Source organism: Anolis carolinensis, unplaced genomic scaffold (genome assembly GCF_035594765.1).
Source record: "Anolis carolinensis isolate JA03-04 unplaced genomic scaffold, rAnoCar3.1.pri scaffold_8, whole genome shotgun sequence".
Classification (NCBI taxonomy): domain Eukaryota; kingdom Metazoa; phylum Chordata; class Lepidosauria; order Squamata; family Dactyloidae; genus Anolis; species Anolis carolinensis.
Window position 1 is genome coordinate 25026474 of NW_026943819.1, and position 27088 is coordinate 25053561.

Sequence of the window (27088 nt, forward strand, 5' to 3'; positions counted from 1 at the left end):
AGAATGTTTGTCATTCACGCAGGTACCTGAGTGTTTGTGCTGAGTCTATCACCAGGCTGTGAAACCCATTCATTGCTCTCCATTCAGAATACCAATGTGGCCTCGGCTTTCTTTCTCCCTTTCTTATAAATAGCATTTCTTTTTTTGAATACAGGACCCGCTCCTTGAAGACCAGGCCCCAAGTGGTTTTATATACATTAACAACAAAGCAATGGTGAACTTGCACTTATGCGGGTTCATAGGCGGATCTATTTACTGGGAATGTAATATTTCTCTTTCTCATAGTATTAGCTTTGAGCAAAATCCATGCTGCCTTTTGTCACACCTGGGGTTAAAAAAAAAGAAGCAAATAAATCAACTATATTGAAATTTCAGCTGGTCCAACAGTGCCACCTGCTGATGTAGTCTTTTTTTAATGTTTTCATTGTAAATACAGTAGTCTCACTTATCCAAGCCTCGCTTATCCAAGCTTCTGGATAATCCAAGCCATTTTTGTAGTCAATGTTTTCAATATATCATGATATTTTAGTGCTAAATTCATAAATACAGTAATTACAACATAACATTACTGCGTATTGACCTACTTTTTCTGTCAAATTTGTTGTACAACATGATGTTTTGGTGCTTAATTTGTAAAATCATAACCTAATTTGATGTTTAATAGGCTTTTCCTTAATCCCTCCTTATTATCCAAGATATTCGCTTATCCAAGCTTCTGCCGGCCCGTTTAGCTTGGATAAGTGAGACTCTACTGTACCAGCGGAACAACAAAATCCATCAACATACACATCCAATTGCATATTCTCGGTAACATTACACTTGCTAATTCCACTTTTATCTCCCATTTATGTCAAGTAGTTTTTCACCCCTCCCTCTGGGAACAGTACTTTCTTTCATTCAGATATTATTTTAATTGATCAGTCGTAAGTAGAGAATGATTCAATCTATATATATAAAAGGGTAATGAAATTTCGGCCAGGGACAAAACAACAAAACTACACATCCCAGAAACACTAAACTTGCCAGCACAACCCCTCATCCATGCCTCTACGTTCATACAACAAAAAGAAAAGAAAAATAAAGTCCTAATTAGAGGGAAAGGAATAATTGTTTTTATCCAATTGCTGCCAGTTAGAAGGCTAAGCTCCACCCACTTGGTCTCCTTGCAACCCACTCAGCCCAGAGGACAGGCAGAGTTAGGCCTCACTTAGGCCTCTTCCACAGATTATCTGATTTTAACTGGATTATATGGCAGTGTAGACTCAAGGCCCTTCCACACAGCTATATAGCCCATTTATAATGGATTTAATGTCAGGGGAAAACCTTTACCCTTTACCTTAACTACCACCAATTCCTCAAGACTTTATTTCCCATACCACCAGACTTCGCCACAGCAACGCATAGCCGGGCACAGCTAGTTCTTTATATTTTCTTTGTCCTTTGACTTTATCTATCAATCTTCCCCATTTCAGATCCCAATTCTTTTTGATTCGGCCTGATATATATTTAGTTCTCCTTTCAAGGATATAATCCTGAAGCATAAAATCAGCTAGGTATTCAGACCATTTTTTAACTTCCCACATTGTTTGCTCTTTCCAACCCAAGGCAACTGTTGCTTGAGCGGCAACTATCATGTATTTTATAATTCCCCCCCAGTCCTTAGTAATTTTGTTCTTTTCTAATTTCTGGATGAAGAATTCTTTATTTTTCAAAATCAATTTATGTCCTGTTAAATCTTCAATTTCCTTCTTTACCTTGTTATAACATTTTTGTACTTTATCACATTCCCACCACATATGAATATATGAGCCAGTTTTCCCACATCTGTGCCAACACAATTTTGTGGTTGTTTTAGTTATATAAGCTAATTGGATTGGGGTTCTATACCATTTAGTCAGTATTTTCCTTTGGGTTTCTCTTATCCTTATCTGCTTGATTTTTTAAATTGAATTGATCCAATATTCGATGTCAGAGTCGTTAATGTTCATGTCCTCTTTCCATATCTCAGCCAATGTTTGTTTCAATTTATATTGTTTTTCAATTAATTTCTTATAAATTAAACCCATCAGGCCTTTTTCCTTTTCTAATTTCCATTTTGAAATTTGGTCAAAATCTGTTTCTGGACCTTTTTTTTTTCTTCCAATTCATAATCCTTTGTTTCAGTCAACTCCAAAGAAGCCAGTTACTTTACCTGCTGATGTAGTCATGGACTTCCCTAATACGGGTTCCTTGTATTTTCTGCAGAACATAAAAAACTGCTGATAAACAATAATATTTTCCATATCAATGGGACAGTGAATCCACACAAGGATTCTGCTTGGACTTTAAGGAGCTATTCAAGATCCTAAACATATTTAAGGCACGCCATACAGTACCTTGGGTCATCTCTTCCTCTCTCTTGTTATCTCTGTGGCATCCATTCTGAACACATAAAAGATATTTATAATAATTATAAAAATAATGAAAATACATTAAGCACACTCTCAGCCACAGAAACCCTTCATGATAAGTCTTAGTAAGATAAAGGTTTTCTCCTGAGATGAAGTCTACTTGTGTTCAACTCTGGAGGTTGGTGCTCAACTCCATTTACAAGCCGAAGAGCCGGCATTGTCCATAGACACCTCTAAGGTCATGTAGCCGGCATGATTGTATGGAGCACTGCATGGAGCGGTACCTATTGATCTACTCACATTTGTATGTTTTCAAACTGCTAGGTTGGCAGAAGCTGGGGCTAACAGTGGGAGCTCACCCCGCTCCCTGGATTCGAACCCCAAATCTTTTGGTCAGCAAGTTCAGCAGCTGAGTGGTTTAATCTGCTGCGCCACTGGGGGCTCCACGTCATACAGTACCTTGCATCATCTAGTCCTCTCTCTTGTTATCTCAGTGGCATCCCTTCTGAACACATTAAAGATACCGTATATACTCGAGTATAAGCCGACCCAAATATAAGCCGAGGCACCTCATTTTACCACAAAAAAACTGGGAAAACATTGACTCCAGTATAAGCCGAGGGTGGTAAATTTCAGAAATAAAAATAGATACCAATAAAATTACATTAACTGGGGCATCAGTAGGTTAAATGTTTTTGAATATTTACATAAAGCTCAAATTTAAGACAAGACTGTCCAACTCTGATCAAATCATTATTCTCATCTTCTTCATTGTAAATGTGCTTATGTATCCTTTTAATAATAATACAGGAAAATAATACATGTAATAATAATAATAATAATAACTGCAAAAGGCCACCCTACTGGGATCTGCACGCATCATCCGAAAATACATCACACAGTCCTAGACACTTGGAAAGTGTTCAACTTGTGATTTTGTGAAACAAAATCCAGCATAACTATCTTGTTTGCTGTGTCATACAACATCGTTGTGTCAATAATAATAATAAATACAGGAAAATAATACATGTAATAATAAATAGAGTAAAATAATAAATGCAATAATAATAATAAGATCAGAGTGAAATAATAAATGTATTATTAATAATAATAAAAATAGAGTAAAATAAATGTAATAGTAGCAACAATATTAGAGAAAAATAATAAATGTAATAATACCAATAATAATAGAGAAAAATAATAAATGTAGCATATATTCTCAAGTATAAGCTGACCCAGATATAAGCCAACAGGACTCTCACCCGAGTATAAGCCGAGGGGGGCTTTTTTAGTCTTAAAAAAAGGGCTGGAAAACCAGGCTTATACTTGAGTATATACAGTATTTATAATGATTATTAAAAGAATGAAAATACATTAAGCACACTTTGAGCCACAGAAACCCTTCATGGTAAGTCTTAGCATCACCATAAGTCATAAATGACTTGAAGGCACACAACGATGACAGTCAGCGTGTATTGCATTTTGCCAAACATAATTTTATTCTGCTTCTGATGGACTTCGGAACTAGCCCGCAGTGCAGTAAATCCATGACATTAGTGGTGACTTTATAAGACAAAACCTTGTAAGTATGTTGTTGAAGGCTTTCATGGCCGGGATCACAGGGTTGTTGTGTGTTTTCCGGGCTGTATGGCCATGTTCCAGAAGTATTCGCTCCTGACGTTTCTTCCACATCTATGGCAGGCATCCTCAGAAGTTGTGAGGCAACCTTCAGAGGTAACCTTTGGAGGATGCCTGCCATAGATGTGGGCGAAACATCAGGAGCGAATACTTCTGGAACATGGCCATATGGCCCAAAAAACACACAACAGCCCTGAAAACCTTATAAGTTCCAATACAATATTTATTTATTTATTTATTTATTTATTTACAGCATTTATATTCCGCCCTTCTCACCCCAAAGGAGACTCAGGGCGGATCACATTACACATATAGGCAAACATTCAATGCCTTTTAACATAGAACAAAGACAAACAAACATAGGCTCCGAGCGGCCTCGAACTCATGACCTCCTGGTCAGAGTGATTCATTGCAGTTAATTGCAGCTAGCTTGCTCTCCCGCCTGCGCCACAGCCCGGGCCCAATAGGCCTTTTCCTTTCATTGGAACTGACAGTAGGATTCAGGCTTTTGTCTCAGCAATTATTCTTTGGTTTCCTTTCTGTTTTCCTCTCCATCCAGGTATCAAGCAGTGCTTGAAATGTCCAGCTGGCTATTTCTGCCCCAATGGGACAAGTTACCCAAATCCATGTTCCTCGGGAACCTACAATCCTCTCCAGGGACAAGATGAATCTTCAGACTGCAGAGCCTGTCCTGCCGGGAAAGCTTGCACTCAAAGTGGCTTAGCTAAGCCAGACTCAGAGTGCATGCCAGGGTAAGCAGTGCACTAGCTATTCTATCTCTTATCTGTCATATTGTATTTCAGAAGAGACTTGAGTGGCAGTTTCTGAGCAGAAGGGAAATCAAAGTATTTACTTGTTAAGTATCAATTATCTAAAATGCTTGGCACCCCGAGTGTTTTGGATTTTTGGTGATTTTGGATTATTTGCATACAGATAATGAAACATCTTGCAGTCAAGGTGCAGAATGCATGTATATTTCATATACATCTTATGCACCTTTCCCGAAGGTGTATTTTATACTTATTATTATTATATTATCAACGACGTTGTATGACACAGCAAACAAGATAGACATGCTGGATTTCGTTTCACAAAATGACAAGTCGAACACTTCCCAAGTGTCTAGGACTGTGTGATGTATTTTCGGATGATGCGCGCAGATCCCAATAGGGTGGCCTTTTGCAGCTGGCAGATCGTAATTTTGTCAATGTCTATTGTTTCCAAATGCCGGCTGAGATCTTTTGGCACGGCACCCAGTGTGCCCATCACCACCGGGACCACCTGCACTGGTTTCTGCCAGAGTCTTTGAAGTTCAATCTTGAGGTCCTGATAGCGGCTGATTTTTTCCTGTTGTTTTTCATCAATGCGACTGTCACCTGGGATGGCAACATCAATGATCCAAACCTTGTTCTTTTCCACAACTGTGATGTCTGGTGTGTTGTGTTCCAGAACTTTGTCAGTCTGGATTCGGAAGTCCCACAGTATCTTTGCGTGTTCATTTTCCACAACCTTTGCAGGTTTGTGATCCCACCAGTTCTTTGCTGCTAGCAGGTGGTACTTGAGGCATAAGTTCCAATGAATCATTTGGGCCACATAGTTGTGCCTCTGTTTGTAGTCTGTCTGTGCAATTTTCTTACAGCAGCTGAGGATATGATCAATGGTTTCATCGGTTTCCTTGCACAGTCTGCATTTTGGGTCATCAGTTGATTTTTCGATCTTGGCCTTGATTGCATTTGTTGTTGTTGTTGTTATTATTATTATTATTATTATTATTATTATTATTATTATTATTATTATTATTATTTTATTATGACACAGCAAACAAGATAGATATGCTGGATTTCATATCACAAAATCACAAGTCGAACACTTCCCAAGTGTCTAGGACTGTGTGATGTATTTTCGGATGATGCGCACAGATCCCAGCAGGGTGGCCTTTTGCAGCTGGCAGATCGTAATTTATTTATTATTATTATTATTATTATTATTATTATTATTATTATTATTATTTCTAACCCTCTTTTCTGAGCCCCTGGTGGCACAGCAGATTAAACCACTGAGCTGCTGAAAAGTCAGCAGTTTGAATCCTGAAAGCAGGGTGAGCTCCCACTGTTAGCTCCAGCTTCTGCCAACCTAGTAGTTCAAAAACATGCAAATGTGAGTAGATCAATAGGTACTGCTATAGCGGGAAGATAATGGCACTCCATGCAGTCATGCTGGCCACATGACTTTGGAGGTGTCTATGGACAACGCTGGCTCTTCGACTTAGAAATGGAGATGAGCAACAACACCCCAGAGTTAGACACAACTAGACTTAATGTCAGGGGAAAATCTTTACCTTTATCCCTCTTTCCTCCTGAATCATGACTCAAAGTGGCAAACATCATGTAGACAAAAACATTACATACCATACAAATAAATATAATCATCAAACCACAACATAACTAATGAAAATAATAAAAATTATAAAACCCATGATGTACATAATAAATGAACTACTAAGACACAGTTTATACATTCAGTAGATTAAAACTCTAACTAATATTTATTCCTTTGGGCTGTATTTAAATAAGACACAAGATTTATGCCCATTGAACTATCAAAGCAGTGTCACTGTCCCAGTCATCCATGTGGACAATTTTGGAACCACCTTGAAGACATACAACTACTGCAACTGATCCTGGAGCCAATATGAGACCATTTTGACCAGTTGCCATTGATGGCCTTAAAAAGAGGCAGATAATCATGACACAAGAGTTGTGTCACTCACCACTGAGGACCTCATACAATGGTGATTGTGACAACCCCTGACATTGCGACATAACAATAGCAAGGGATGTATCAGTTGAGACACAGTTGGATAGTGAGGGAAGACATGGAGTTAGGACACTGGGAGTTGTCTCTGTTGTTTTCAACCAAAGTAATATTTTGTCCTCAGGTATGTTTGCCCAGTTGGCTCTTCCAGTCCACACGCTCCCAGCAATGCTTGTCCTCCAGGGACATTCAGCAACCACTCTGACCTGTTTGATAAGTCTCAATGTGAAACCTGTCCAGAGAAGTTTGTCTGCACAAAAGGTATGGGACTGTGCTTATTTATTTATACAATGTGCCTGAGGTTGTCCAAACATTTAAGTGCCACTCAAGATAGGTTGTTGGGTCATAATAATGACAAGAACTTGTGGCTTTATGAAGAATGGAGATCAGTTCTATCATCCCACAACATCTGCCCTGACTCTGCCCCTTTCCTTTCTCAGCCACCACTACTTGCCTACCAAGAATTGGGGAATGCTTACCTAAATGAATTTACTCAAAGTAACTTCCAAATACAGCCCGAAACTATATTGTTTTCTCAGACTTTCTCATGGTGGGAGGGGGGGGGGGGAAATCGGTCATATTACTCATTGCTACCATTGAGGATTAACACAAGTCCCTTCTACACTGCTCTCTATCTGTTGCACCCCAAGACAGCGCGAGCACCCAAAAACCAGGCAGGAGCCAATATAACACACAAGCTGTTTATTAAAGCAGAGTATATATGTCTATGCGCATTTAAGGTGAAAAGTCAGAGTAAGAAATAGTCTATTGCAATTCAGAAAGAGTTCATCAATGTCCAATTTGTGATCCACAAATGAAGCTCGATAGCTTCCTTTAAGAAATCAAAGTTTGTCCATGAAACAATAGCAGGAACAAGGCACTGCAAATCCACTTGAAAAGTTCCGTAGCAAAATCAAGAAAGCAAGGTAAACAAAGCAAAGTCAATCTTGATTCAGGAACAAGGAAGTCACGGTAACAAGGCAAGGTCTACTCAGGAGTCACGGCTCGACGCGGCTTGCCTGGAACTGGGAACTCGGCACAGATTCAGGAGACAAGGCAAGGAGCTGGAAACTGGAACCTCTTCCGAGTAAAGGCAAAGTTGACACCGCAATGAGAATAGAGCGAGGAGTACTTTTAACAGAATCCCAAGTCTGCAAGAATTAGGGAGACCAGGACCCACAGAGTTCTCATGGGGAAATTAATCATTATCCAATTTGAGAGCAAGTCTCCGACTTCTGCTCACTCCCTGTTTCTTGCTCCTATCTTTTGTAACAAAATCTCTCTGATTAAAAGTTCCATTCTCCCCCAAGTCTGTACCATCTAGTATGGGTAACATTGGAGAGATTTCAGAATGTTTGTCAATTAGCGGATCCTGTGATTCCACAATATCCGGCACCTGCAAGGCCATGGGGCCTGGAACTGAAGCAGGAATGCCCTCGAATTCGATCACCTCGTTTCTAACTCTAAGTCTCAATGAAACCTGGGCTATGATGGCTGAGCCACAACACTATCCCAGGATCTGATCCCAGATTATCTGCTTTGAACTGGATTATATGAGTCTCCACTGTCAGACAATCTGAGATGAGGAAATAATCTGGGATCAGATCCTTGGATATAGGGCAGTCTAGAAGATGAAGAATTATATCTCTATAAAATGGTTACGGGATGCTGGTGGGGATGAGACGAGGTGTTTTCATATATTTACATATGTATTGAAGCTTTTGTGTGGCTTGAAGGTAAAAAGGAAATGCTCCAAATTTGCACCAATTTTAAAACTGGGAGGTTGCTGACCTTGGAGTACTGATGGACACTACAAAGAAAGAGTCCAGAACATGCATGCAGTCTATGTAAGGTGATCTCCTGCTCTATATCCTCCTTACTGCTAACAATGATCACCACTCTGATAAGACATTGGAGGTGTTTTATTTTTTCCTTGGGAAGGAATTTGGTGAAAGGGCCTCCCAACTCTTTGGCCCAGAAATAGGGTATTTTTCTCCATGTCGGGAGATTGGACTGGGTGGTTCTTAGAATCATAGAATCATAGAATAGTAGAGTTGGAAGAGACCTCATGGGCCATCCAGTCCAACCCTCTGCTAAGACGCAGGAAATCGCATTCAAAGCACCCCCGACAGATGGCCATCCAGCCTCTGTTTAAAAGCCTCCAAAGAAGGAGCCTCCACGACAGTCCGGGGGAGAGAGTTCCACTGTCGAACAGCCCTTCTCACAGTGAGGAAAATCTTCCTGATGTTCAGGTGGAATCTCCTTTCCTGTAGTTTGAAGCCATCGTTCCGTGTCCTAGTCTGCAGGGCAGCAGAAAACAAGCTTGCTCCCTCCTCCCTATGACTTCCCCTCACATATTTGTACATGGCTATCATGTCTCCTCTCAGCCTTCTCTTCTGCAGGCTAAACATGCCCAGCTCTTTAAGCCGCTCCTCATAGGGATTCTTGTTCTCCAGACCCTTAATCATTTTAGTCGCCCTCCTCTGGACGCTTTCCAGCTTGTCAACATCTCCCTTCAACTGCTGTGCCCAAAATTGGACACAATATTCCAGGTGTGGTCTGACCAAGGCAGAATAGAGGGGGAGCAGGACTTCCCTGGATCTAGACGCTATTCCCCTATTGATGCAGGCCAGAATCCCGTTGGTTTTTTTAGCTGCCGCATCACATTGTTGGCTCATGTTTAACTTGTTGTCCACGAAGGACTCTTGTGGTCTCTTCCAACTCTGTGGTTCTATGATTCTAAAACTTCACGAGGCCGTTAGTGCAACATTTTTTTGAGTCCTTGCCCTGGTCAAGGCTTCAGTGTTGACTGTGCATCATTGTGTGTTTGCAGGCTCAGGCGGAAAACAGAAGCCACCTGCTCCTTGTCCTGCTGGTCACTATTGCCCACCGGGAACCAAGCACCCAACGGAGCACAAGTGTGCAGCTGGAACATGGAGCAGCAAAACAGGACTAGCAGCAGAAGAGGAATGTGATCTGTGTCCTGCGGGATGGTTCTGCATGACAGGTGCCCATACTCCATCGGGAAGATGCAGTGCAGGCTATTTCTGCCCAGAAGGTATGGATCAGCCAATCAGATTGAATTCTTTGTTTACATAATTAAAAATTATTGGAGTTATTCTGGTGCATTATTTTGGGGCTGCAAAGCATGGACACAAATATGGCACCAGAACCTGGCTTAAAGAGACTAGGATTCTGAAGATCATAGTCCAGGAGTATGAGCTAGCCATTGACTGTAATAAAGTGAATAAAGTGTTGGCCTCTTTTATTGTATTATTATTATTATTATTATTATTATTATTATTATTATTATTATTATTATTTATAATTATATTATTATATTATATTATATTATATTATATTATATTATATTATATTTATTTACAGTATTTATATTCCGCCCTTCTCACCCCGAAGGGGACTCAGGGCGGATTACAATGAACACATATATGGCAAACATTCAATGCCAACAGACAAACAACATACAATATAGACAGACACAGAGGCATTTAACATTTTTCCAGCTTCATGATTCCGGCCACAGGGGGAGCTGTTGCTTCACCGTCCACTAGTGGCTGTACTTCCTCATTCCTTTCCTCGTGTTTTACTGGCAGTTTTATGGTGTTGTAAATTAGTTAAATTAGCCTCCCGCATAAAGCGTACCTAAATTTCCCTACTTGACAGATGCAACTGTCTTTCGGGGCTGCATAAGTCAACAGCAAGCCGGGCTATTTAATGGTCGGGGGCTTAACATGAACTTGAACATAGTCTAGGAAAAAATATTGGATTGCAGCCCCCAAGATCCCTCACTGGCCAGGAATTTTGAGAGTTGTGGCTTCAAGGGCCACATAGTTCTATCCAAAGTTCATGCATAAGTTCGGTTGCATAGAGTGTTGAGCCACCAATGTCATAAATAATAATAATACCGTATATATTCAAGTATAAGCCGACCCGAATATAAGCCGAGGAACCTAATTTTACCACAAAAAAACTGGGAAAACATTGACTCCAATATAAGCCGAAATACCAATAAAATTACATTAATCAAGGCATCTGTAGTTTAAATGTTTTTGAATCTTTACATCAAACTGTAATTTAAGATATGACTGTTCAACTCTGATTAAATCATTGTTTTCCTCTTCTTCGATGTAAATGTGTTTATGTATCCTTTTAATAATAATAGAGTGAAATAATAAATGTAATAATAATAATAAATGAAGTAAAATAATAAATGAAGTAAAATAATAAATGCAATAATAAATAGAGTAAAAAAATAAATGTATTAATAATAATAAAAATAGAGTAAAATAAATGTAAAAGTAACAACAATAATAGAGTAAAATAATAAATGTAATAATAATAATTAATAGAATAAAATAATAAATGTAACAATACCAATAATAATAGAGAAAAATAATAAATATACCATATATACTTGAGTATAAGCCGACCTGAATATAAGCCCACCAGGACCCTCACCCAAGTATAAGCCGAAGAGGGTTTTTTCAGTCCTAAAAAAAGGGTTGAAAAACTAGGCTTATACTCAAGTATATACAGTACTACAGTACAGTAAAATAATAATCATATTAAGAACATATTAAACATATTACTAGCGATAATAATGACTCTGAGGGGGAATCCTTTGTTGGGAGGTGTTAGCTGACTGGTTGTTTCCTGTCTGGAATATGTCTATCAGTGCTTGGCCACACGTTGGTGTGGTGTAGTCGGTTGTTATGGAAAATAATGTAAAGGGAAGCAGTCTGTCTTTGAAGCTGCAAGGCTGTTCAGTGCTATTCAGGGTAGGCAACAAAGGATCCCCGTAGGTAGGAAGGCACCATGCAAATCACTACTGAAATCACTACAAAGATGAGGTAGGAAAAAATATAATTACCCGTATATACTCGAGTATAAGCCGACCCGAATATAAGCCGAGGCACCTAATTTTACCACAAAAAAACAGGAAAACCTTGACTCCAGTATAAGCCGAGGGTGGTAAATTTCAGAAATAAAAATAGATACCAATAAGATTAAATTAATTGAGACATGATACAAATCAGACACTGTCATTGTTATGTTGCTGCTATCATAATTTTAAAGAGCTAGTTTTAATTTTTGAATAAGTTTTAATATTTTTTATTGGAAAGTGTTTATAAAGGTTGTATACTACTGATGTCATGGCCTATGGCTAGTACAATAAACAATTCATTCATTCATTCATTCATTCACATTAATTGAGGCATCAGTAGGTTAAATGTTTTTGAATATTTACATAAACCTCAAATTTAAGAGTAGACTATCCAACTCTGATCAAATCATTGTTCTCATCTTCTTCAATGTAAATGTGCTTATGTATCCTTTTAATAATAATAGAGTAAAATAATACATGTAATAACAACAATAATAAATACAGGAAAATAATTCATGTAATAAATAGAGTAAAATAATAAATGCAATAATAATAATAATAATAATAAGATCAGAGTGAAATAATAAATGTATTAATAATAATAAAAATAGAGTGATGCAGGCTGGTGAGTAGCTGCTGCAATAAAACACTCTGACCATGAGGTCATGAGTTCGAGGCCAGCCCGTGGCGGGGTGAGCACCCGTCAATTAAAAATAAAATATAGCCCCTGCTTGTTGCTGACCTAGCAACCCGAAAGATAGTTGCATCTATCAAGTAGGAAATAAGGTACCACTTATAAAAGTGGGGAGGCAAGTTTAACTAATTTACAACATTGGAATGAGGAAGCGAGGAAGTGCCATCAGAGTGGATGATGAAGCAGCTGCTCCCCCCTGTGGCCAGAATCGAACATCCCCTCAGGAGAAGGTTAAATTGCCTCTGTGTCTGTCTGTCTGTCTGTCTGTCTGTCTCTGTCTCGGTTTGATGTGTTTATGGGCATTGAATGTTTGCCCTATGTGTGTATAATGTGATTCGCCCTGAGTCCCCTACGGGGTGAGAAGGGCGGAATATAAATACTGTAAATAAAATAAATAAATAATAAATAAATGTGATAATAAATAGAGTAAAATAATAAATGTAATAGTAGCAATAATAATAGAGAAAAATAATAAATGTAATAATACCAATAATAATAGAGAAAAATGATAAATGTACCATATATTCTCGAGTATAAGCTGACCCAAATATAAGCCAACCAGGACCCTCACCCGAGTATAAGCCAAGGGGGGCTTTTTCAGTCTTAAAAAAAGGGCTGAAAAACTAGGCTTATACTCGAGTATATACAGTAATTTATTTATTTATTTATTTATTTACAGTATTTATATTCCGCCCTTCTCACCCCGAAGGGGACTCAGGGCGGATCACATTACATACATAAGGCAAACATTCAATGTCTTAACATAGAACAAAGACAAGACAAACACGGGGCTCCGAGCTGGCCTCGAACTCATGACCTCTTGGTCAGAGTGATTTGTTGCAGCTGGTTGCTCAACAGCCTGCGCCACAACCCGGCCCATAATTGTAATCATAATCATAATTGCTCTTTTTCAGTTTTCTAGTCTTCTCCATTCCACATAGACAAGAATGTTTCTTTGCTTTCTCTTTTCCCGCTGACGATGACTGTGTCCATTGTGTCCCTTTGTTTCTTGGAAAAGGTACTCAGACAAGCACCCAGTTTCCATGCCCAGCAGGAACCTACAGCACCAGGCTTGGGAACGGTCGAAGGGAGGATTGCATGGCCTGTCCAGGTGGAGCCTATTGCCCAGAAGGAACTGCAAAACCAGCCTTCTGCCCATTGTAAGTTTAAAAGAGAATGCTGTGCCATCCGGTACTTTGGTGCCATAACGTGAAACATCATGATGGCACCTGGCTTCATCATCAGCTTCCAAGGATGAACTGCTCACATGGGATGGTACCAAGGGTGCCCTTCTTTCTCTTTATTATTGTTGTGGGTACTCAAATTATTTCCAATCTAAGGTGAATCTATTACTGGGCTTTCTGAGCTGAGAAACTGTCGTTTTCATGGCTGAGCAGAGATTCGGACCCTGATCTCCGGAGTTGTAGTCCAACTCTGGATTTAACATTTGTTAAAATACTACCGTGTTTCCTGGAAAATAAGACAGTGTCTTATATTAATTTTTGCTCCCAAAGATGCTCTAGGTCTTATTTTCAGGGATGTCTTATTTTTCCATGAAGAAGAATTCACATTTATTAATGAACAAAAAAAATGAACATTTATTATATACTGTACAGTAGTTGTCATCATAAACCAGCATAACCAGACAAACTGTGAATCCTATCAAGAATTTCTTGTTACTACCGTTATTTCCATGTACAATAATCCATGGTATGTACATTTACCGATCCTGCATGCTCTGCTGTTCTGTTCGGCAGGCATGCTTCCAAACAAAAACTTACTAGGTCTTACTTTCAGGGGAGGCCTTATATTTAGCAATTCAGCAAAACCTCTACTAGGTCTTATTTCCTGGGGATGTCTTATTTTAGGGGAAACAGGGTAGCTTCCACTGCTCTAACAAACATATGAAAGCTAATTTTTATGTTCCTGGCCTGTTCTTTCTCCCTCTTTTAAAGAAAGTCTGGTTGGTGTTACTACACAACTTTCAAAGCTGCAGTAATTGACAAACGCAGTGTGAGACTAATGAAACAAACCAAGCAACCCCGCAGAGAGACGAGGAGGCAGAGAGAGCAGAAAGTCTATGATATTAAGCTGAGATTCCCTTTATGCAACCAAATAGCACTAATGGATTTTACCCCCACTGATTTAAATAATAAACAGTCTTCCATGCTCTGCTCTCTCTTTACACAGGGGAACCTATTATTCGGAACAAGGGGCAAAATCAACCCAGGACTGCCTCCTGTGCCCTGGAGGGTATCATTGCCCTAATATGGGAACCATCACTCCTCATGCATGTGGTACAGGCAAATTTTCAGTAAGTGCCATCGGTTACACAAAAAAAGATCAACTGTTTTTAGAATAAAGTATGGCAAAGTTTTATTTCACTCACCCCTTATCTGCCTGTCACTTCCCTTATAAACCTCTCTATGCCAGCCCTATAAACACTTTGGTTTGTAATTACATGTCTAAGGGAAAGTTGCTGGTGGTTGCAGAATAACCAGACTTCAACATGACTTCAGAAAGCTCAGAAAGTCTGCAGAGGAGGCGAGCTTTGAATGCAAGCACAATATAATGGAGATATATTTTTGTTCTCTTACAGTAGGGAGAGGAAGGCAGTATTAATTTGTGCTTGCATGCAAGGACAAAACCATCAAAGAATTCCATCCCCATCTCCTGTTTTTGTGCAGGACCCTGGATCCACCTCCTGCTCCCCCTGCCTTGTGGGCCATTTCTGTGCAGAGGCAAACACCAGCAGGGAATCTATGCTGCGGACGATGGTGTGCCCGGCAGGTTTGCTTTGTCCCAAAGGCCTGGCAGCTGTCCCAAATGCCACTGGCCATGCTTGTCCAAGAGGCTACTATTGCCCACAAGGTGGAGATGTATGTATTCTTGTTTTGAGTGTTTCTCGCCCACTGTAATATGTGACAGAATGAAATCACTATAAAAGCCTACTATACTATAGTGCAGGGGTCCCCAAACTTTTGAAGCAGAGGGCCGGTCCACAATTCTTCAGACTGTTGAGGGGCCGAATTATCATTTGAAAAAAACCAAAACAAATTCCTATGCATACTGCACATGTCTTATTTGTAGTGCAACAACAACAACAATGAAAAAACAATACAGAATTTAAAAATGAAAACAATTTTAACCAACATAAACCTATCAGGATTTCAATGGAAAGTGTGGGCCTGCTACTGGCCAATGAGATAGTCAAGTGAATTAGTATTGTTGTTGTTGTGTGCCTTCAAGTCATTTCAGACTTTGACTGAGCCTAAGTCTAAAATTAATTATTTATTTACTGCATTTATTTACTGCATTTATATCCCGCCCTTCTCACCCCAAAGGGGACTCAGAGCAGCTGTATGTACATACAATATATTATATTATTAGCATAACACAATATTAGCATTATATATTACTATACTGAACTATACCACTATACTATTATATAATATGTAATATATAACATATAATTAATATTATTATATGGTATTACTATTAGTATTATATTGTATACCATAATATTATTATCAATATTATATGTATATACAATATATTACATTATTAAAACTGATATAAAAATATTATATTATAAAACTGAGGGCGGGGGCCAGGTAAATGACCTTGGAGGGCCGCATCCGGCCCCCGGGCCTTAGTTTGGGGACCCCTGCTATAGTGATTACAAGCATGTACAACAGGAAATCCCTGACACTGGTTCTAAATCTTATACCAATCATTCTTTTTCTAGTCACCACTTCCTGCCCCCCTCCACAAACACTGTTTAACATTTAAGATGTACATGTTTCCAAAAACAAACATGCACTTACTGTATATACTCAAGTATAAGCCTAGTTTTTCAGCCCTTTCTTTAAGACTGGAAAAGCCCCCCTCGGCTTATACTCGGGTGAGGGTCCTGGTTGGCTTATATTTGGGTCAGCTTATACTCGAAAATATATGGTACATGTATTATTTTTCTCTATTATTATTGATATTATTACATTTATTATTTTTCTCTATTATATTAATTATAGATTATATATTACATGTAATATTATTAATAATATTACAATTTATAGATATAGTACAATATGGTAATTTATTGCCAGTATTGTGCTATGCTAATAATATAATATTGTATGTAAATTTAATTTGTAAGCCGCTCTGAGTCCCCTTCGGGGTGAGAAGGGCGGGATATAAATGTATTAAATAAATAAATAAATAAATATTATTATTGGTATTATTATATTTATTATTTTTCTCTATTATTGTTGCTACTATTACATTTATTTTACTCTATTTTTATTATTATTAATAATACATTTATTATTTCACTCTGATCTTAGTATTACAGTAGAGTCTCACTTATCCAAGCCTCGCTTATCCAAGCCTCAGGATAATCCAAGCCATTTTTGTAGTCAATGTTTTCAATATATCGTGATATTTTGGTGCTAAAGTCGTAAATATCCTTATTATCCAACATATTCGCTTATCCAAGCTTCTGCTGGCCCGTTTAGCTTGGATAAGTGAGACTCTACTGTATTATTATTACTATTGCATTTATTATTTTATTCTATTTATTATTACATGTATTATTTTCCTGTATTTATTATTATTATTATTATTATTATTATTATTATTATTGTTACATGTATTATTTTACTCTATTATTATTAAAAGGATACATAAACACAATGACATTGAAGAAGATGAGAATAATGATTTAATCAGAGTTAGACAGTCTTATCTCAAATTTGAGCTTTATGTAAATATTCAAAAACATGTAACCTACTGATGCCTCAATTAATGTAATTTTATTGGTATCTATTTTTATTTCTGAAATTTACCACCCTCGGCTTATACTAGAGTCAATGTTTTCCCAGGTTTTTGTGGTAAAATAAGGTGCCTCGGCTTATATTTGGGTCGGCTTATACTCAGGTATATACGGTATGTTCCATTCTTGGGCTGTTCTACTGTTACTACTGTTGTCGTAGTTTTTTTCTATCCTACGTACCGATGGAAAGTCTTGAAAACAGGACACTGGCCCTCAGAACCAACACATTTGCCCACTCCTAATATAAAGCCTAAGGTTTAGCCAGAATGTTTAAATGCCACAACTCTCTGGCCATCATCTCAGATCCTGAAATCACAAGCTGCAATATGAAAGCAATGATTGTTTTCTGCTTTCGTATAGCCTGCAAACAAATGAGGCGAGATTCGGTGGGATTAATCAAGTTTATAAAGATGATCAGTTAATGGAGAGGGGCCTTTATGATTTTTCACTCTGCTGATCACAGATCTGCTTTACAGAAATGCTGCGGGGAAGAGAAAAATGTAGCACATAAATCCACGGCATCTCTAAGTTTTATGGATAGTATAAACAATGCAGACCAATGTCTATTGAATGGAAGGTACAACGTAGGACAAGTCTCAAGTGCATCCCAGGAAATTATTGTACCCATTCATTATGTCAGCAGTTGGCCATATTAATTCATTCTATAAAGCTTGCTGTGTTAATTTAACAGCAATACTGAAAGAGGAAACCTTTGTCTCTATTTAGACCTATGGCGATAGAATCACCCTCTGAGAATGCCTGCCATAGATGTGGGTGAAACGTCAGGAGAGAATACTTCTGGAACATGGCCATACAGCCCGGAAAACATACAACAACCCCAGAATCAAACTTGTTGAGAATGTTGCTGGTAAAGCATGAAAAAATGACTTTTAGCTACAACTACAAAATTGGTGGTGGCACAGTGTGTTAAAGCACTGAGCTGCTGAACTTGCAGACTGAAAGGTCCCAGGTTCAAATCCCCAGAGCAGAATGAGCACCCGATGTTAGCCCCAGCTCCTGCCAACCTAGCAGTTCGAAAACATGCCAATGTGAGTAGATCAATAGGTATCACTCCAGTGGGAAAGTAACGGAGCTCCATGCAGTCATGCCAATGGCCACATGACCTTGGAGGTGTCTACAGACAACGCCAGCTCTTTGGCTTAGAAATGGAGATGAGCACCAACCCCCAGAGTCGGTCACGACTGGACTTAACGTCGGGGTAACCTTTACCTTTACCTTTACAAAATTGAGGAATTCCAGGAGTTGTCGTTAAAAAATAAACTTCTCTAAGTTCTGTTAGATCTATATATATAAATGAGTGATGGCATCATGGTGACCCACAAAACAACAAAACTATAGGCCCCCCCAACCTCGAAATTTGACAACACAACCCATCATCCATGCCTCTAGGTTGATACAACAAAAAGAAAAGAAAAATAAAGTCCTAATTAGAGGGAGAGCAATAATTGTTTTTATCCAATTGCTGCCAGTTTAGAGGGCTAATCTCTGCCCACTTGGTCTCCTAGCAACCAACTCAGCCAAGGGACAGCCAGGGTTCAGTTAGGGGACAGGCAGATTTAGGCCTCACTTAGGTTTCTTCCACAGATTATCTAATTTGCACTGGATTATATGGCAGTGTAGACTCAAGGCCCTTCCACTCAGCTATATAACCCATTTATAATCTTATATTATCTGCTTTGCACTGGATTAGCTTGACTCCACACTGCCATATAATCCACTTCAGTGTGCATCTTATACAGCTGTGAAGAAGGGGCCTCATATAATCCAGTTCTAAGCAGATAATATAAGATTATCAATATACAATATACAATTCCTCAGTACTTTATTTCCCATACCACCATACTTCGCCACAGCAACGCGTGGCCGGGCACAGCTAGTTTACTATCTATATATGGATATAAGGATTATGCAATAATCAGGGTGCAATGCCCACATAAAATGATTATCTTCCCTAGATACCGATATGTTTCACCCAGAGATGATATATGAGTTAGGACACCCCAATATTGTGTAAGATTCCAATATTTAAGAGTGCTGAACTAGAATAACACTATTAACTCTGTCTGTTTGGGCTGTACCAATTATCACGAATTGGAGTCCCAAGAAACCAGAAAGTGATGAGGTTGGCTGATAAATGACAACTCTCAGTTCTGTAGTCTAAAAATATAGGTGGGGAACCTCAACTGTTTCGAGGCTCTCTGGTACTAGATAATGCTTATGGTGGTGGTGATCATGATGATGATGGTGATGATGAAGATGATGAAGAAGCATCTCCAATTCTGTTTGCCTCTAGAATTCACAAGTTAAGCCATGCCCTAATGGGACTTATGGTGGCCGGAGAGGACTGGGCAGAGCTGACCAATGCTTGCCATGTCCAGTGGGCAAATATTGCTACAGAGAAGGTGGAGAACCTCAAGGGATATCCCAGCCAGTGAGTACACCTACTTTGCTTCTTCCGTCATCATCACAACTTTTTTTACTTTTCTCTTTGCATTTTTCTGAAGTCTAATTTCTAAGTCATATTCCTTCATTAAATGCATTGGCTCTGTGTGTTTCCTTCTTAGACCGGAGATTGCCCATCTGGATATGCTTGTCCTCCGGGGACTGGGTTCCCCTACTCTTTCCCATGTCTACCTGGTTCCTACTGGGAAAATTCCACTATGGATGGAGGAGGTGTGTGCAAACCATGCCCAGCAGGATTCTACTGTGATTTTGTGGCTATGATCCAACCCAAAATATGTCCATTGGTAAGTTGTTGGAGAAGGAAGACATGCTTCATGGTTGTATAGGTACCATTGGTATCATCACCAAAATTTCCATCTTTCTAAACCATATTTCTGCATGCAAGACTGTCTGGACTTATCATCCATCTTCACAAGTACATTTAGCGAGAAGGATCTAGAGAGCCTTCTTGATTATTCCCATTTTGGATCTCCCTTCATAGAGAGGCCAGACTCATACTTCCAGGAAAGTACAGGAAAGGAGATTCCTCCTGAACATCAGGAAGAACTTCCTCACTGTGAGGGCTGTTCAGCAGTGGAACTCTCTGCCTCGGAGTGTGGTGGAGGCTCCTTCTTTGGAGGCTTTTAAGCAGAGGATGGATGGCCATCTGTCGGGGATGCTTTGAATGCGATTTCCTGCTTCTTGGCAGGGGGTTGGACTGGATGGCCCATGAGGTCTCTTCCAACTCTATTATTATACTATGTGATTCTTCTACCAGTAGACAAAGATCATAGAATCATAGAATTCATAGAATAGATCTTTAAGTTCATATGTTCCTTTAGTAATTGATCAGTCCCAACTAGAGTAGACCCATTTAATGATTGTGTTTTGTACTATATCTATTGTCATGCCTTATATTACTTTGAATGGAAGTGTCTTTCAATGTTGTAATAAGTTTAATCATTTTTATCTAGTGTTACTTACATATGTATTTTATCTGTGTTTGTTTTAACCTCTAGTTTTATCTCTCTCTGCTTTTCATTCAATATTATAATTATTTTAATAACCTTTTAACATTTGAACTGGTGCTACCTATAAATGTATTTTATCAGTATCTGTTTTAATCCTATGCGAGCCCCCGGAAGTCCCAGTTCTGTGTAAAAAAAGGAATATAGATTAAATATATATACTCGAGTATAAGCCTAGTTTTTCAGCCCTTTTTTTAGGGCTTAAAAAAAACCTCCTTGGCTTATACTCGGGTGAGGGTCCTGGTGAGCTTATATTCAGGTCGGCTTATACTCAAGTATATATGGTATATTTATTATTTTTCTCTATTATTATTGGTATTGTTACATTTATTATTTTACTCTATTAATTATTATTATTACATTTATTATTTTACTCTATTATTGTTGTTACTTTTGCATTTATTTTAATCTATTTTATTATAATTCATACATTTATTATTTTACTGCATTTATTATTATTATTACATTTATTATTTCACTCTATTATTATTAAAAGGATACATAAACACATTTACATTGAAGAAGATGAAAATAGTGATTTAATCAGAGTTGAACAGTCTTATCTTAAATTACAGTTTGATGTAAAGATTCAAAAACATTTAAACTACTGACGCCTCAATTAATGTAATTTTATTGGTATCTCGGCTTATACTGGAGTCAATGTTTTCTCAGTTTTTTGTGGTAAAATTAGGTGCCTCGGCTTATATTCGGGTCAGCTTATACTCGAGTATATACGGTATATAGTCCAAGTTTTAAAATGATTTCTTATGCAATATATATTTGGAGAACCAGTTTGCTGTCACTGTGTACATAGCAATAGTGTCATTGGCGAGAAAGATAGACAACATCTTGATGCTTCCATGGGTTTTCCAGGGGTCCTATTGCACCAGTGGCAGCTCCCAACCTGAACAGTGTCCAAAGGGCACCTATGGCCACAAGAAGGGCTTGACAGGCCTGCAAGAATGTAATCCATGCAGAGCAGGTTTCTACTGTGCAACCCAAGGACAGACAGCTCCAAGTGGCCGGTGTGAGGCTGGGTTCTATTGCTGGAGCAGAGCTGTGTCACCAGTAAGTAGTTCTTTACTATGCATGTACTCTGTATTTTCAAATCCATGCTGTATGGTGATCTGTCCCTTCCATACTTTCTTAAATAATGATTATTTTCTGCAGCCCTCTTTTTATATGGTGTGGGGCATGCATAAGCCTCAGTTCTATTGGTTAGTCCCAACTAAAGTATTTATTTATTGATTTGCAGCATTTATATTCCGCCCTTCTTTCTCACCCCGAAGGGGACTCAGGGCGGATCACATTACACATATAGGCAAACATTCAATGCCTTTTAACATAGAACAAAGACAAACAAACATAGGCTCCAAGCGGCTTCGAACTCATGACCTCCTGGTCAGAGTGATTCATTGCAGTTAATTGCAGCTGGCTTGCTCTCCCGCCTGTGCCACAGCCCGGGCCCAGTAGATAATATGTTTAATCAGCTGCTGGATGGAGAGTCAAGACTAACATAGAAACCATTGATTCAATTGGTCTGCTCTTGCTGGGGTTGTCAATAGTATTCAGGCTATAGAGTTAGGACAGGACAGGACAATAATTCAGATCTCCTCTGATTTTTAAAAAGTCGAATGCAGATGATGAATCACGACCACCCCTGCCTAATAGAATATTTAGAAGATAATATGTACATACAAAAGGTTGTATCCACCAAAGATTACAAGGCAGTTTTCTCTCTGTTGAGATTTAACTATCCCTTCTCAAATTTAGCTGCCAAGGGATGGAGTGACTGGGGATATTTGCCCACCTGGAGCCTACTGCCCACTTGGATCATCTCTGCCCATCCTCTGCCCTCCAGGAACCTACAGCAACACCAGTGGATTGAAAAACCTGAACCAATGTTTGGACTGTCCCCCTGGGTGAGTGTTGTTGTTGTTGTTGTTGTTATTATTATTATTATTAATATCACACATCTTCTTTTCCTGCCCTATTTTGAAGGATCATGACATACCTGATTTTGCATAATGTAGTGTATATTATCTTTTATTGTATTGTTCAATGTGTTATGACTTGTTGTTCTATTTATATTCTGTTATATTGTATTGTTCTAGGCATGGCCCCATGTAGCCGCCCCGAGTCCCCGCTGGGGAGATGGTGGCGGGGTATAAATAAAGTTTATTATTATTATTATTATTATTATTATTATTATTATTATTATTATTATTATCAACACAACGACGTTGTATGGCACAGCAAACAAGATAGATATGCTGGATTTCGTTTCGCAAAATCACAAGTCAAACACTTCCCAAGTGTCTAGGACTGTGTGATGTATTTTCTGATGATGTGTGTAGATCCCAGTAGGGTGGCCTTTTGCAGTTGGCAGATGGTGATTTTGTCAATGTCTATTGTTTCCAAATGCCGGCTGAGATCTTTTGGCACAGCACCCAGTGTGCCCATCACCACCGGGACCACCTGCACTGGTTTCTGCCAGAGTCTTTGAAGTTCAATCTTGAGGTCCTGATAGCGGCTGAGTTTTTCCTGTTGTTTTTCATCTATGCGACTGTCACCTGGGATGGCAACATCAATGATCCAAACCTTGTTCTTTTCCACAACTGTGATGTCTGGTGTGTTGTGTTCCAGAACTTTGTCAGTCTGGATTCGGAAGTCCCACAGTATCTTTGCATGTTCATTTTCCAAGACTTTTGCAGGTTTGTGATCCCACCAGTTCTTTGCTGCTGGCAGGTGGTACTTGAGGCATAAGTTCCAATGAATCATTTGGGCCACATAGTTGTGCCTCTGTTTGTAGTCTGTCTGTGCGATTTTCTTACAGCAGCTGAGGATATGATCAATGGTTTCATCGTATGAAAAAAAATACCGTATATATTCGAGTATAAGCCGACCTGAATATAAGCCGAGGCACCTAATTATATCACAAAACTGGGAAAACCTATTGACTCAAGTATAAGACGAGGGTGGGAAATGCAGCAGCTATTGGCAAATTTCAAAAATAAAAATAAATATAGATACTAATAAAATTACATTATTTGAGGCATCAATCGGTTGAATGTTTTTGAATGTTTACATAAAATTGTAATTTATGATGATGATGATGATGATAATAATAATAATAAGACTTTAATAAGATAAGATGGTCTAAGTCTGATTACCTATATAAAGGTAAAGGTTTCCCCTGACGTTAAGTCCAATCATGTCTGACTCTGGGGGTTGGTGCTCATCTCCATTTCTAAGCCGAAGAGCCGGCATTGTCCATAGACACCTCCAAGGTCATGTGGCCGGCATGACTGCATGGAGTGCCGTTACCTTCCCGCCAGATGGTACCTATTGATCTACTCACATTGGCATGTTTTCGAACTTCGAACCTTTCAATCTTCAGCTCAGTGCTTTAACCCACTTCACCACCGGGGTTCCTTGATTACCTATATACTTGAGTATAAGCCGACCCGAACATAAGCCAACCAGGATCCTCACTTGAGTATAAGTTAAGGCGAGCTTTTTCAGCCCTAAAATGGGCTGAAAAACTAGGCTTATACTCGAGTATATACAGTACATAGATCCTTTCTATCCTGTAGTATCTCAGGTGGTGCACATGATACTATTGGCTCATTGATACGTTCTATTTATTAATCTCTGTTTAAGCTCCATACTTTACTCAGGGAAGGAATATAAGAATATCATATTTTAGAGAAATATTATGCAGTTGGAAACAACAGTTCAAACAAGGTCCTTACATTTAGAAAAGTCTATCAAAATGTAGCTAGTTAGTTTTTTTTCAAATGATTTCACTTAAGATTTGAAAAGGTTTTGCAAGAGAGGCATCACCCGTAAGAGGTCCTTGTTCTCCATTCATTTCACTTCAGAATGGGGGATACCCAGAGATCAATTCCCATCCAACTCAGTGTATGGTGAATTAGAATGTTTTCCAATGGAGGCTCCTTTTTGTTTCCAATGCTAGGTTTTACTGTGACGGGACCAATACACAAGCTCCCAGTGGGCCTTGCAAACCTGGATATTTCTGTATTGGTGCTTCCAAAACAGCCACCCAAATGATGGCAAAGGAAGGGCATTATACACTGGAAGGAGCTGTCCAGCCTGAACCCTGTCCACCAGGGAGTTTCCAGCCGGTAAGCAGACTCTCCAGGTACTTCTTGACTGACAGACAATGCAGGATTTTTTTTCTGATGAATTTATTATCAAGTAATATACTGTGGGACCTCTGAATATGCAGCATCTGGATTTTCAGGATCTGGATCTGCAGTTGTAGCAACTGTGAATCACTGTGTCTGTAACGCCTCTAGGCTGCGTGAGCACTGGATACCAACACAGAGGCCAATAAACAATCTAATATCTTTATTAATGCAATAAAAGAATAAAACAAAAGTATGCAGAGTATATAGTCAAGCAATTGTCCTTTTAGGAAAGATCAAAAATAGTCCAAATAAATGAAGTTACATGTCCAGTATTAGAGTCCAAAGTCTACAATCCAATAACCGAAACACACTCAAACTCTTTGGAAGTTTGAATGGGGAAAGAGCAAGGATTCACAGGAAGATTCTTGAAGTAAAGTCCAGACAAGGATTCGAGGCTAGGCAAAGTAATTCGTGGTGGATCTGAAATGCAGTCCAAACTTGAACAGGAGTGAAAACACAACTCCCGGTCTACTCGTGAGTAAGCGCACCGAAGGGACGCTTAGGAGCTCGGAAACAAGGGACGATGTTCTTCTTTGAATTGTCACGTTGACACCACGATAGGGAAAGCTCAGTGCAGAACTTTTATGGAAGTTCAAGAGCTTCCCCCAACAGGTGTTTAACTCCCCAATTCTTCCCAGAGAACGTAGCTGTTTCAACATGCCTGCCTCCCCGAAACTTCCCAAGGGAAACGGTTTAATTACAATCGTCTCTCTCCGCTAATCTCGTGCTTCATCTTAGAAACTGCTTATGGGAGCGATGTTTTGAGAAAGGACTTCCTATCAAACACAACACTTTCCAGGAAACCAGGCTCTGTTTCAAGGGCGTCCGTAATTGGCTTTGGCATGAAAGTGTCAACAGGGGACATCTGGAATGGAACAGAATCTTGCTGAGATGGGAAAAAGCCCAACTCCTCTTCAGTTTGATCTATGATGGCTGCGGGGTCATGGGCCAAAGGTCCCTGAGACATCACAGTGTCCCATGTTAACAACGGTAGTAACATGGGCGTGGACATGTGTACATTCAGGTCTCCAATATTTAATAATATGGTGTTTGTATTGTCCATGCTTTTTTGTACACACAGAACCAAATCCCCATGAATTCAGTAGTCCCACTTGTATATGAAGAGTTGGGCTTTGTGTAGAAATGTTTGTTGTTGTTGTTGTTGTTGTTGTTGTTGTTGTTGTTGTTGTTGTAAGAATAAACAGCCCCTTGGTAGGCCTTTGCTTTTGTTGTTTACAAGAGTTTCAAGACCTAATTGGCTTAATCAGCAAATTAATCAACTGAAGCTTAGTTATTTATTATTTATCTATTTATTTCCAATATTTCTATCCCGCCCTTCTCACCCGAAGGGACTCAGGACGGCATGCAATTGGCAACAATTCGATGCCGACACATCATTAAAATCAAACAGCATATAAAATCTATTACAAACAATTGAATACAGTATAAAATATAAAACATATGGTTAGAATCCGTTCATCCAATATCCTCGTGCTTTATCCATACATCAGTCCGGGCCGTCTTTGTCATTTATTTGTTAAAAGCCTGAGCACATAGACATGTTTTTAAGGCTTTTCTTTTTATTCAACAGATGGCGGTAAATTTTAATTAGCGGGGCTTGGAAATTAAGGCATACCTGTTTGCTCTTGAAGCTGCCTAGTTGTAAAACGTTTCAGTATATCAAAAGTGCAGCCTATCGTGACATGCTGATCGTACATAAATGTATTTATAATCAATGAATTGACCATTTAATCATTGTAAAAGGCAATTAATCCATTTAAATTGTACAATAACTTGATTGCCCTGGTTTCATCCATTCATTTGTCCCATTCATCCACCAAAAGACAAATCTTTCATTCTCTGCTACTCAACATATGTGTGTCAAACACATCTCTTGCTGTGGCTTGGCTGCTTGGCTGCCATAGGTCCATTTATTAGTTTGTTACATCCTATTTCTGTGTTTTTCTTTTAAAGAATGAACTATAGTTGCCAGATCTCAGGGTCTGGCCCTAAGTCTCCAATGATTGTTGACGAGCTCCAGGTAGGAGGCAAGAGTGGAATTTTCCAGTTTTTATGGACTCAGCTCCAGCCAAGGGTACAAATATCCTTC

General features: G+C 38.9%; 1 protein-coding gene across 2 annotated transcripts in view; it reads left to right on the forward strand.

Annotated features, from left to right (window-relative positions):
* Positions 1 to 27088, forward strand: part of LOC100564612 (zonadhesin) — a 180895-nt gene that overhangs the window by 35720 nt on the left and 118087 nt on the right. For both annotated transcript variants that reach the window (XM_008119521.2, XM_062960921.1), the window contains exons 7-17: positions 4588 to 4780; positions 6967 to 7103; positions 9676 to 9900; positions 13461 to 13602; positions 14633 to 14756; positions 15130 to 15321; positions 19588 to 19725; positions 19859 to 20041; positions 21638 to 21832; positions 22538 to 22686; positions 24744 to 24912. In XM_008119521.2, coding sequence (XP_008117728.2) covers positions 4588 to 4780; positions 6967 to 7103; positions 9676 to 9900; positions 13461 to 13602; positions 14633 to 14756; positions 15130 to 15321; positions 19588 to 19725; positions 19859 to 20041; positions 21638 to 21832; positions 22538 to 22686; positions 24744 to 24912 — 1847 coding nt within the window. The remainder of the gene's footprint in view (positions 1 to 4587; positions 4781 to 6966; positions 7104 to 9675; positions 9901 to 13460; positions 13603 to 14632; positions 14757 to 15129; positions 15322 to 19587; positions 19726 to 19858; positions 20042 to 21637; positions 21833 to 22537; positions 22687 to 24743; positions 24913 to 27088) is intronic.